This window comes from Nyctereutes procyonoides, unplaced genomic scaffold (genome assembly GCF_905146905.1).
Source record: "Nyctereutes procyonoides isolate TBG_1078 unplaced genomic scaffold, NYPRO_anot_genome, whole genome shotgun sequence".
Lineage (NCBI taxonomy): Eukaryota > Metazoa > Chordata > Mammalia > Carnivora > Canidae > Nyctereutes > Nyctereutes procyonoides.
Genome location: NW_026575142.1, coordinates 52,149,018 through 52,161,753, shown reverse-complemented (window position 1 = coordinate 52,161,753; position 12,736 = coordinate 52,149,018). Strand labels below are relative to the sequence as shown.

The 12,736-nt window shown below is 38.5% G+C and overlaps 1 protein-coding gene across 15 annotated transcripts in view; it reads right to left on the bottom strand.

Moving 5' to 3' along the window:
- Positions 1–12,736, bottom strand: part of LPP (LIM domain containing preferred translocation partner in lipoma) — a 674,822-nt gene that overhangs the window by 111,509 nt on the left and 550,577 nt on the right. For all 15 annotated transcript variants that reach the window (XM_055308459.1, XM_055308473.1, XM_055308464.1 and 12 more), the window contains one exon: positions 11,162–11,331. In XM_055308459.1, coding sequence (XP_055164434.1) covers positions 11,162–11,331 — 170 coding nt within the window. The remainder of the gene's footprint in view (positions 1–11,161; positions 11,332–12,736) is intronic.

The window sequence follows — 12,736 nt, the reverse complement described above, 5'->3', positions numbered from 1 at the left end:
CAAACTTTCAGAGTCTCATGACTTGTCACTGCCCCTCAGATGCTACGAGCTCTCGAACCAGCAACACGCAACGTTCTGGAGACTGCAATGCTGACTCATAACTGCCCTGTGGGGATTCAAGGGAAGCAAAGTTCTCCATTGCTGATTCTGTTGCACGTAGCTGGGGCTTGGCCCTCTGCAGTTATTTACTGTTCAAAGCCCCCACACTTTGATTTTTTGTTCAGCTCTGTCAGCCTCTCTGAACCCTCATTTAGCAACTGAGGTAAGAAATATTACTTCCATTCTATTCATGGGGGAAGTTTAAGGTAAAATAAATGAGGTGACTATAGAATGGTAGCTGGTCAAGCTGGGTGTGAACCAGGTCTGACTCTACATTCCATGATTTTTCTTGATAATCATTTGTTGCCTCACACTGGGCCTGCTAAGTGAAAGATTGAATGTCTTACCTAGGACTCTTGACTCTTATTTTCAGGTTTATTTTTAACATTGATTTTTAAAGCATAAACACTCTTTCTCTCTCTCTCTCTCTCTCTCTCTCTCCCCCTCTGTCCCAGTCCTTTTCTTCTAATTGGAAACATAAGATTATAGATACTTTTTCTCTTTTGAGGGGACAGAGCAGTTCAGGAGACCCTGCTAATACAAGATTATGTGCTGTATCTGGGTAATTATCATTCCTTTATCCTTTCAGAGACAAACGATAAATAGGAAAGAAAATGAGGAACAGACTCCTTTCCCTGTTTTCTTTCCATCCTTTTATCTCTAAAGTAGGAAGTTTACTGAACCACTGCCAACAATTCACTCAGCCTAATGAAGTGTACAAGTAATAGGATTAAATAATCTTAAACCATTATTACAGTGGCCTGATGCTGACATTCATCCAAACTCTGGCAAATACCGAGTGGTGAGTTCATGCTTGATTTAAAAATAAACAAACTAGGGCAGTGGGAAGGTTCTAGCATAAAGTTTCAGAGGCATTTAACCTGGAAATCTGAGACTCTCCATCTTGGTTGGAGCTGAAGCAAACCCTGTCCTATTTCTACATTCTCCAACCAAAATTTATGGAATCCAACATTTTCTAGGGATGTTTCTCTGGGGTCTGTAGCCACATATGATTAAACCTCTTCATGTCAGTCCCAAAGAAAGCAGATCTTTGAAGGCATCATCAAGGTTCATAGTTTCTATTCCTGCCTCTGCCATTAATAAACCATATAACCTAGGGCAAATCAGTCAGCTTTCTTGGGTTTTAGGTGTTCTCAGCTGTAAACTGACATTATTGAATTTCTAAGGTTCCTTCCTTCTGGCCTTTGAAATACATTCTAATACTATAACAACAAAAATAAATATACTTTGGGATCGGAACTGGAAAAAAAAAGGGTTACACTCAGCTAGCCTCTTCCTTTTTCTGGACAGTCTGCCTGCAGGTCATGCCTGCCTACCCTCACCAAGGGTCAGCCTGGAGCCTATAGGGGTGTGGTGAGCAGCAGCCTTGGTCAGCAGAGGACTGGGGGCTAGTTGGGAAAAAGGGCTAAATAAAAACCTTTACAACGGGCAACGCAGTAACTATCTCCCCTCCCCTACAGCCTTGCTCTTGTATAATTACAGGGTAATGATATGAATGCCTGTTGAAGAGAGAGGTGCTTTCCAAAGCATATTCAATCCCAAAATCATTTTGCTCACGGGTTAATTATCCCTGTAAAATTTTATAGCATTCTTCACTTAGATCATTTATGCTTTTAAAGATTTACCTCAGTATTTTATACTTTTTGTTGCTTCTGTATAGGGCTTTTGTTCCTGTTGTATTTTCTAAACCTAAATTTATAATTGTAATTTTGTCAACTGACTAAACTTTTATTATTCTAAGACTTTAGATTTTTCTCAGATTTTCTAGAATACTCACATCATCTATAAATATTGATACATCCTAGTTTTAGGACTTTGAGTGAGAGTCTCAGAAAAATAGGTATGATAAATGCTATTCATCTAAAATTAAGAAACACTATACATACAAACGACACCATATTTTTAGAGATATGTAGGCAAAATATAAAAAAAGTGCATGGATATGATAAGAAAAGATTTAACATAATGACTACCTCTGTACAAGAGTTCTGGGAATGTGATTAGGAACAAGAACCTAAGGGTTTCAATGGAATTTCTGTTTTATTTGTTAAACTGGATAAAGGGTACATGAGATTTCATCATATTATGCTTTCTATCTTTGTGTGTTAGAAATATAACACAATAAATTGAAATATACATGTAAAACAAAGAAAAAGTTATAGACATTAAAGTTTGTATAAGACTTTTTGTTTCCCAATTCCCATTATGAAGGCTAGAATGTTAAAAACAATATTAATATAATAGCAGTGATCCTATGCACATCCAGCTAGATAGAGGAAGAAGGCTGGCCATTAGTTTATTTTATCCTATTAAACATATATCTTCTTTCCTTTTCTGTTTTACTTAGAGCTTGTTTTGTGTTCTTGCAACTGCTTTTGTTTTAAACAAGGATGTGTGATAAATTTCATTAAATGCCTTCTTGGCATTTATGGAGATGACTAATTTATTAACATTTGATATCTATGTAATGGATTATGTTAAAGTGTTCCTAACATTGTCCTAACATTGAATTACCTGGGATGTTTCATTACATGGCACTCAATTTGCTAATACTTCGTTTAGGATTTTTGCATGCGTGAAAGTCCGATGAGCAGACTTTTCTTTTTGGGGGCAACCGTGTTTAGGTATTCTTTTTTTTTAATTTTTATTTATTTATGATAGTCACAGAGAGAGAGGCAGAGACATAGGCAGAGGGAGAAGCAGGCTCCATGCACCGGGAGCCCGACGTGGGATTCGATCCTGGGTCTCCAGGATCGCGCCCTGGGCCAAAGGCAGGTGCCAAACCGCTGCGCCACCCAGGGATCCCTGTTTAGGTATTCTTGATCAGGATCAGGTTAGCTATCTAAAATGATCTGAGAAGCTTATCTTGTCTTGCTGAGCTCTGAAAGTTGAACTAGCACAGGAATCATTTGTTCTTTAAAGACCTGAGAAGTCCTTTTGGTGAAATTTCCAGGTGCTTTCTCAGGTAGTAGGTTTGCATTCTACCCCTATTCATGGAATTATTCAGGTGTTCTTCCTCTGCATGTTAAGTGTGCACAGGTCATAGTCTCTTCTATAAAATTTTAAGTGCAATATTAATTTTTAAATTTTCAAAGAATCATCTGGACCTGCAAATTATAATATTCCTCAGTTTATCAATAACTGCCTTTAATGATTTCCTTATTCCTGTAGGTTGACTTGGTTGTCCTTTTCTAGGCCTTTAGATGAAAATATATGCATCCTTTCCTGCTGCAGTTAATGATCCTAGCTGTACTGGAATTCAACTCTGGCTGAGTCTCATTCTGGTTGTCATGCAGCATTACCATCAGCACTACTTTCTAAGAAGTCTTTAACCCACGAGTATGCTTATTTCTTTATCCTTTGATAGGTTTCTTGTCTTATTGTAATGCTACGTGCAACTCTGCGAGCCAAAGTAGAAAAATGACTATACTTTCCTCTTAGACTATGAGACAATGTTTTTTAAGTCTTCCACAGAGATCTGAAAAGAAGATACAATCTCTTTGCTTATATGGATCAAATCAATCATATTAATCATATTACTCAACTTCCATAATTGGTTTGTCAAAGACTGCACAGAATGTGTTAAAGATTTATAAAGCATATGGTTTAACCATTTTCGTCTTATATTTCATCAATATTTTTGTATTATATGTTTCAATGTAATGATATTTAACAAAGAAAGGCTCAGGGCTGTTTTTCTAGAACTGTGACATTTAGCAATAAAGTAATGTATTTTGGCCTATGTAATAGTTTTGTTCTGAGTTGTACTTTGCCATTAATATTGTAGTTAATAGGTGATTAATATTATTTTCTTTTAGCCTGAATTTGCTATTTATCTTTTCCTCTCTCTTTAACTATTAGTTGCATTGGTTCATTGCTTATCACCATTTTATTAGCCCTGGATTTCCCACATACTTTATTTTGGTTATCTGTCTGCTAGAATATTTCTTTGAGTCTTTTTTTTGGGGGGGGGGAGGTATGTAGGTGATATATATTCTTTTTGAATGCCCATAGGTATTTTTTTCTTTTCTTTTTTTGGGTGTGTGTGTGTGTGATTTATCTTTTTATTTAAATTCAGTTTGCCAACATATAGCTTTACACCCACTGCTCATCACATCATGTGAATGCCCTTTGGAGAAGGCAAAGTTCAATGTACTGTCATGTAACTAAAGCAAGTTACTAATTAGTATGGATAGTATGATCCCATTTGTGTGTATGTGTACACACATGTGTAAACCACATGTATATAGATGTATGATTATATCTATACACAGATATATTGAAAAAGGAATGTGTGGTAAAATATAAACTGTTATATCAATTAGATGGGGGAACTATGCATATTTTAATACATTTTCTAATTTTTCTCTAATGAGCATATAATACTTAAAAACATGGTTGTATTTAAGAATGACTACCATAAGAAAGGATATTTTGAGCTTGATATTGTTCTAATATGTCCAGAAATAAGGCAAAAAATTTTATAAAATTCAGAGTGTAGGTTAACTGTATTTTTTAAACTTGACATCATGAAAAAATGGTAATAGAGAAAAAATTAATTATGAGAATAGAAACCTATTCATAACAGATGAGATTTCCAGTGACTGGTTGGGTGCATGAAAAGAGCTGGACTTGAGAATCATGGGCCAAGGTCAACTCTCAGATCTGATGCTCATGCTTTATGGAACAGGACATGTTGACTTTTTCTAAAACTCAGCTTCTTATTACTGGAAAGGAAGGCAATAATGATCATACTATTTTCTAGGATCATTAGAAGTGACATAAAATAAAAGAAGAGTCCTCTATAAAATTTAGAGCACTAAACAAATATTATTATTATTATTATTAAACATAAAAAGAAGTGTTTTCCTTGAAACTTGAGGTATTTCAGGGAGAGTCACATGTAAATATTCAAGAAAAGAAAGGCTTGAGTTTTTCTGCCAACAGAAGTTGAGCATTTCAGGTTCTGGAATGCTGGAAGGCATGACTTATGTGGTCATCAATTCAAATGTTGGAAATGGAAGGCTCTAATCGCAGAGGGCTATCAGTGTCTTCATATCTTTAGGAATTGAATATTAGTTTCCGGGTGGTAATATGTATCTAGTAATCAAATACAAGTTAGAAGATCTATCCCTAGCCTTAGTTTGTCTTTCCTTTTGAAAATACAAAGCCACTATTAGGTGGGACCAATAATTCCCCACCCCCACCCCCATATCCATCTATTTCACAAGGTTCTGGTAGAAATGGTAACATGCAATACGACGTGCCCAGGAGCACTGTAAAATGTAAGGAGGGGGTGCAGATAGAACGATCAGTAGTAGTTAGCATGGTGAAATTGCTCTAGAGGATACTTGACAGATGTCCCTCTTTCTTGAAGCATTTTCTCCTTTCTGAGAGAGTGCTTGAGGGATAATGATGTAACATCAAGAAGGAAGTGTGTGCAGGTGCACTTGATGTGAGGGGAGAAAGACACTCCTTAGAGGTGAGGGAGCAGGTGTGGGCATTTGAGAAAAGAGAAGGGAAGTTCACATGGATTTTTCAACTTTTGTCCAAAATGAGCTCCTTTCCCAACGCCCACATAAAGCACTGGCCATAACTGCTTTTAAAACACCATTAGGAGGAATTGAGTGTATTAAAGGACAACTTTCCTGCAGAGGTAGGAGACTGTGGCCATTTAGTGACATAAGGGAGCAAAAGGCTGCTAGCATGTTGGCCACTAATGTGTAAGCTCAGGAACCTCACAGTGTTTAGTCTCCTGCAGAGTTGGCCTCCTGTTTCCTGAGGTCTTTTAATCACTTGGATTTTAACTCTAATAAAAAATGTATCAACTTCCACTGTTGGGAGAGTTAGAAGTTGGATTTGATCCACTCTGAGTTAAGAGACCTGGTTTAGGGGAAGATCTTTGGCTGCCATTTCATAAACAGACTTTGAGAATCTCGGATGTGCTATGTCTCAGGCCCAGACTCCTTGGCAATGCTAAGGACACAGCAGTTCTTCTGTTAATCTATACTTGTGGCATGTCTCATTCAGGACAGAAGAACAATGAATGGGAGGTACAGCTACTGCCTCTCATACTCAAACCAACATAAAAATCTTAAGCAAGGCATGAACCTCTTCTTCTCACGTATGTCCTCATATTCCTTCTATGACGTCCATTTATTTCAGTATTTCCATAGCAACTGTAGCTATGAAATTACCCCAAACATAGAGGATTTCTAAATTGTATCAGAGTATGCTAAGGGAAAAAGCAATGATAACAATGTTATTAATGGATTAAGCCCTTATATTAGTAAAGGATTTCGTAATGTAAAAAACATCACAATTGTTCATTCCTAGTCTTAGAAGACAAAGAAGAAGCTAATATCTTCCTTTCATAAGAAGAGCCTCATTTTATAAATGAGGATACTGGTTCTCAGAAATTAAATGACTTATCCAAGGTCACACCAAGGTAAGGTCTAGAAGCAATATATTCTGTTTATATCACCTTACTTCTTTTTTTTTAATAAATTAATTTTTTTTGGTGTTCAGTTTACCAACATACAGAATAACACCCAGTGCTCATCCCGTCAAGTGTCCCCCTCAGTGCCCGTCACCCATTCACCCCCACCCCCCGCCCTCCTCCCCCTCCACCACTCCTAGTTCATTTCCCAGAGTTAGAAGTCTTTATGCTCTGTCTCCCTTTCTGATATTTCCCACACATTTCTTCTCCCTTCCCTTATATTCCCTTTCACTATTATTCATATTCCCCAAATGAATGAGAACGAAGCTTAGTGCTCATCATTTTAATCTGTTGATTTGTTTACACAAATCCATAAGAATAATCAAAACTAAGCTTTTAAGAGATCACTAAAGTACAAAAGCATCTCATTGATTTTGCTAACAACTATACATAAACTTAAAATAACTATTACAGGGGTCTCTGGGTGACTCAGTCAGCTGGGTGTCTGACTGTCAATTTCAGCCTGGGTCACAGTCTTGGGGTCATGGGATGGGGCCCCGCATCAGGCTCCATGCTTAATAAAGAGTCTGCTTGTACCTCTCCCTCTGCTCCTCCCTCTACTCAAGTGTGCTCTCTCTCTCTTTCTAAAATAAATAAATAAACAAAATCTTTTAAAAAATAAAATAACTAGGTGCCTGGGTGGCTCAGTTGGTTGAGCATCTGCCTTCAGCTCGGTCATGATCCTGGGGTCCTAGGATAGAGTCCTGAGTTGGGCTCCCTGCTCAATAGGGAGCCTGCTTCTCCCTCTCCTACTGCCCTTCCCCTCCCTTGTACTCGCTCTCAAATAAATGAATAAAATCTTAAAAAAATAACTATTATGTAAGACACTTATTGAATTTGTTCAAAGTAAATATAAATAAATCTCAATAGTGGATAAGTTATAGTTTAATATATGGCTTCACATTGCTGATGGTTCTGTGAATTTGAAAAATCTTTCTTAACAAATCTAGCAAAAGTTCTCCAAATTGCTACAAAGTAAACTTGGTAATATAAATCAAAGAATTTTGTAGGGAAAAAACTCAAAATAATATAAAACTTTTACTCAGCTACTTATTGGCATGTTATTCACAATACTGAAAGAATAGAAAATGCCCAATATCCTTCTAGTGGTAAACAGCTTTAAAATGTAGTATACAAACGTAATGTAAAACTAAACAGATAAAAAGATAAAAAATAGAGGTTATTAACAATGGAAAGCTATATACATATTTTATTAAGTCAACCAATAGAAAACACAAAAGAAAGCACGTATAAAATGATTAAAGAAAATTAAAGTGCCCAGAGAACCAAACTGGTTTAATTATAGTTATGTATGTGTAAGGATTAAGGATTCAAGAGACAACAGGAAAATCAGAATAATCAGTGAAGCAAAGATAAAGACATACCTGATATATTTTCCCTCCAAATTATATAAAAGGTCAATTCAAATATGATCTAAGTTGATCAATAATCAATTTAAGCAAGAACAAATTAAAGTTATATTAGAAGAGTCTTCTTTCTAAAACTCAAAGCATCATACATGGATGGTCTTTACACAGAAATAATGAACTAAACCATGATCATTAATATTCTGATTCTATTGAAAAAAAAAACATACTGACTGAGGCCCAGGGCCTGGGTTTTCTCCATTTTTTTATACAGGATGTCTCTTGTACCTCAGTTTCCACCAACAAAACAAGAGACAGTTTGGATGGATGGCATCACAGGTGCTTCTGTTGGAGAGTTTTGATTCCAAGACACAGGCTCCTCCTTACTACACATTCTGTCTTCAAAACCAATTTGTTTCCTTTTAGTCCCCCAGCTTCCCTAAATCTCGTCAAAAGAAAACTTTTACACTTCTGGTGCGGCAGCTTATTGTACCAATGAAAAGTCCCAAAGAAATTAAAACACTAACACATCCATCCGAGAGCTTGAGGGCTGTGTTGAACTCTGAAATCAATATTGAACAAGGGTCTCTGAATCCAGCTTAACTGAATTCTGATAAGAATTAAATTACATTTTTAGAGTCACCATGGATAGAACTCATAAAGAAAAATCTTGATTAAAGGTTCTTTGGAAGGAGAGAAGTCAAAAAGGATGGTAAGAATTTCCATTGTTTGACTTCACCCAGCTCTTCCAAGGATGTGATTAAATATTTCCCAGATACTCTCCCCTTGTCATAAGCACAGTCTGACAGTAGGCAACCAAAGCAGAGAGAATTATCAACTGAAGAATCACTGAGCTCCTATGCCTGGCATGGAGCTTGGAACCTGAGCCGACACACAGTAGAAACCCATAATTTAGCCTGATTACACCTTTTTTTCAGTCTCATTACACCCTCAAAAGGGCAAGAAAAGCATTAAAAAATGGGACAGGGGTATGCCTGAGAGGTTATAAACAATTTGCTAAAGCCCAAGGGGTCTCACGACACATGTAATGTCCTCATATTCAGAAATACTAAATATGTCAGAAATACTACCAAAATTTATCTCAGAATAACATGCATTCCATTACCATTCCTTGGGCACGCCAAGTGTGCTTTACAGGATTGCTTCATTTCATCTTCAGAAGCCACTGGGGAGAATCCTGCAATCACCCCCATTATATATATGGGGAGGGCAGGGGCTTGGAAAGATCGAGTAATTTTCTCAAGGAGACAGAGCATTAAGTGATGAAATGAAATTCAAGCCATGTTCTTCACACCATGTTACACTGTTTCCCAATATTGTTCCAATGCTTCCTAGCCCTGAGGGACATGAGAAAAAATGAAGGCGGCCACTGCCAGAGCACCATTAAAGTGGCAAGAATCAACAATACAGTCCCCAAAAGGATGAAAAATAGACATAGAGCTACAAAAAACAAAACACAAAACAAAACAAAACAGAAGAACCCACAGCGTTGTGTGGTCACTTCATATAAGGACGAACGGCCACAGCTTCTTCCAGAGGCTCTGAGGACCTCATCGTCAGAGAGCTCACTGAGGTAAATAATTTCATGCAGTAGCCCTAAGTCATTGTGAATGATAGTCCATACAGTCTGTTTATAAAGGTAGGGGATTTTGAAATTTTCCCCTTTTCAGGAAAGATTTCAAAAGGTGAGATTTGAAATATTCTTATTTCCTGAAGAGGGAAGCTTTCATTCAGTAGACTTTCTCTCATATGTAACAGCTCCTTTCCAGACCAATAGGACATTATGGTGTTTGTGTTTATGTTCTAAACAAACTAAAAATGTGTGGTGTCAGCAGAGACTATAGGACCAGGGGTGTGAACAACTGAATATAGCCCTGGCTATGACACCAAGGACTGAACGGAAGAGGTCATCTTCCTCCTCTCTGTGTTTCTGTGTTCTCACTTCTAAAAAGAGGAATCTGTTCCCAGCTCCCGCATTGTGAGGCGCTATGACGATGCCATATGTGTTTAAGTTAAGTCGCCTTTGGGGAGAGAAACAAAATCAAATGGAACCTAAGAGATGCAAAACAATATTGAGCCCTGCAAGATCTTCATCTTCAAGAACTTTCAGATCTGCGCCACAGACTCCAGGGCTGCAATGAGTAGAGCCTTTAGGTCATGGGAAGATACCAATGAGGCCAGAAGCTTCTGCAGTGAATTTGAACCTCCGTGTTCTGCAGAGCTATGTAAAACTCCTGAGACCTTGCACCCAAGGCTTCTTTTATGTTAAAATGCCTGGGCACTGAGGCCAAACCATGTCTCTTTTGCGGGTTTGCAAAAATGCACCAATCTTTCCACTGCACCGATTTTTCCACTCATAAGTGTTAAACAGATTAAAATCATGCAGAAAGAGAGCAAAGATATGTATTTTAAATTTTAAAAAAAGTTTATATTCCTTCATCAAATTGCTCTACCACAAAATAGCTTAATGTGTAGATTTAAGTAGCCCGGTAAGAAATGAAGATAGTGTGAGTATTTATTAGCCACCCAGCTATGTTATTAAAATATAGTTACTGTGTTCTTAAAACAAACCAGAATTATTAGCTCAGTCAGCATTACTATTCATTTTCCTGTATAATAAAGGATCTATCTGTTTGCATCATTGAAAACCTGCTGGGTATGGTAGGTAAGAAGTCTTTTGGGAAGATAAGAGGTGACTCAAAGGGCTCAGGAATTTGAAAGAGCATTAAGGAGTCCAGAGGCCCTGCAATGTTTCTTTATGAATCCTGGCAAATTCAAATGCACAGTGAGACCTAATAATAAGAGGTATGGCTCTGCTACTTGGGAAGCCTTCTGCTGTGCAGGGGTGGGGTGTGAGCTTGTACATACATGCTGGAAAGGCACAAGGGGGATGATCTTCCCAGCAGACCACTAATTGATGACAAGCAGATCTTCCTAACATGACATGCCTTTCTGACCTCATATGAACAGGGGACAATCGGAAAAAATTAAGATATGCCAACCTACACACACACACACACACACACACACACACGCACACACACACTTTGAAATTGGGGGAGAAATAAAGATCTGCTGGCTATACTCTATCTGGCGTGATTGGCATTCTGCCAAAGAAGACATCTTTGCAAAGCAGCAGAGAACGTGAACTTACAATGTAGCAGGGCTCGCAGTAAGCTTTCTTCTCCACCGCATAGAAGGGCTGTCCCCGGAGCTTGTTGTTGCAGATGATGCAGGTGAAACAATCCACATGGAAGACCTGATCCATGGCAGTGCATCCTGTCCCTTCCCCAACCACATTTTCTCCACAGCGAGCACAGCGGCCTGAAAGAAAAAAGAGACGGACTCCTAAGAACACACCGAGGAACACCTTCAGTCCTCCCAGGACTAAAGCCAACACAGATGAGACAGCCGATTCATCATGTCCGCAGCAAGAGGACTTTAACGCCACCACCGTCACGGCCACCAGGAGCAGGATCGCCAGTACAGCCACCACTGGCCCGAGTAAGGCCGCCATGATGGGGAGTTTACATGCGGCCTTTGTGGAGAGGACCCTCACAGCCCAAGGACCTACAGAAAGTGACAGAGTAGAACTCAGGTCCTCCAATGTCGAGGCCAGTGCTGTGCCTCTAATCTCACACCAAGGTTTGAGGAATGTGACTCAGCACGGTAGCAGTGGAAGGCACGGTCTAGGCAACGTCTTTCTGCTTGGAGAGTCTACTTGTCTAGTTAGACTGTGAGGGCACTGGGTAAAAAAATCAAACTTCAACTCCTTTCAGGAAAGCCCAGGTTATAAAATCTCTACATCCAGCCCTCAGTGACAGACAGATCAAAAGGGAGTCCCTTTTATTTCCTGACAGTTCTGACTGCTAGAAAGTTCTTTCTCATACTGAACCAGACTGCTTCCTCAAGCTAACTGCTACCCAGTACTTCCAGTTCTGTCTTCTAGGGCCTCATGAAATAAGTTTCATCTTTTATACCTGACACCCTTTAAGTTATTACAATTCAGTTAGTATTGCCTCCAAGTTTGATCATACTTTGAACATCCCTAAAACCTGCCAACAGTTCCACATACTATAGGGCTTTGAGTCCTGATGGTCCTGGTTGTGACTGTCCAGCCCAGTGTTCTGTGGGCTTTCAGCATTCTCAAAATGATTTACTGGGCATCTGGACCACATATGGACATCAGATTGAGGTTTTCAAAAATTCATTGTTTTAAATAGAAACAATAAAGCATAACTCAAGACAAATATTTATGTCAGTGTGAGGCACTATGCTGGCCGCAGTCTGTATCTTTATCTGGTTCCATCATGGGAATCTTGAGTCAGGGATCAGATCCACATCCAGTTTTCCTTCTTCTTCTTTATTTCTATAAGTAAAAAGTCTTAACAAATAATCACAGGTTACTGGGAATGTCAGCAAGAATCTGGGGGCTGTAATACATAAGCTGTAGCAAACCTAGTGCTTCCTGTGTGCCAGGCATTTTTAAGGGGCTTCATAAACATGTTAACTCATTTCCTGTTTACGACCATCCATGACATACGTCTGTTATTATCCATATTTCACAGATGAGGAAACTGAGTCACTAAAGTGGTTAATGAAATTCAAATCCAACTAATCTAGCTTCAGTGTCCATGGTTTCAACCACTATGCTCTCTGGCTTCTGCTTAGCGTTGTGCATCAGGATTGAACACAGAGCTGACATTATGGGGAGATTTCTCACTGAAGA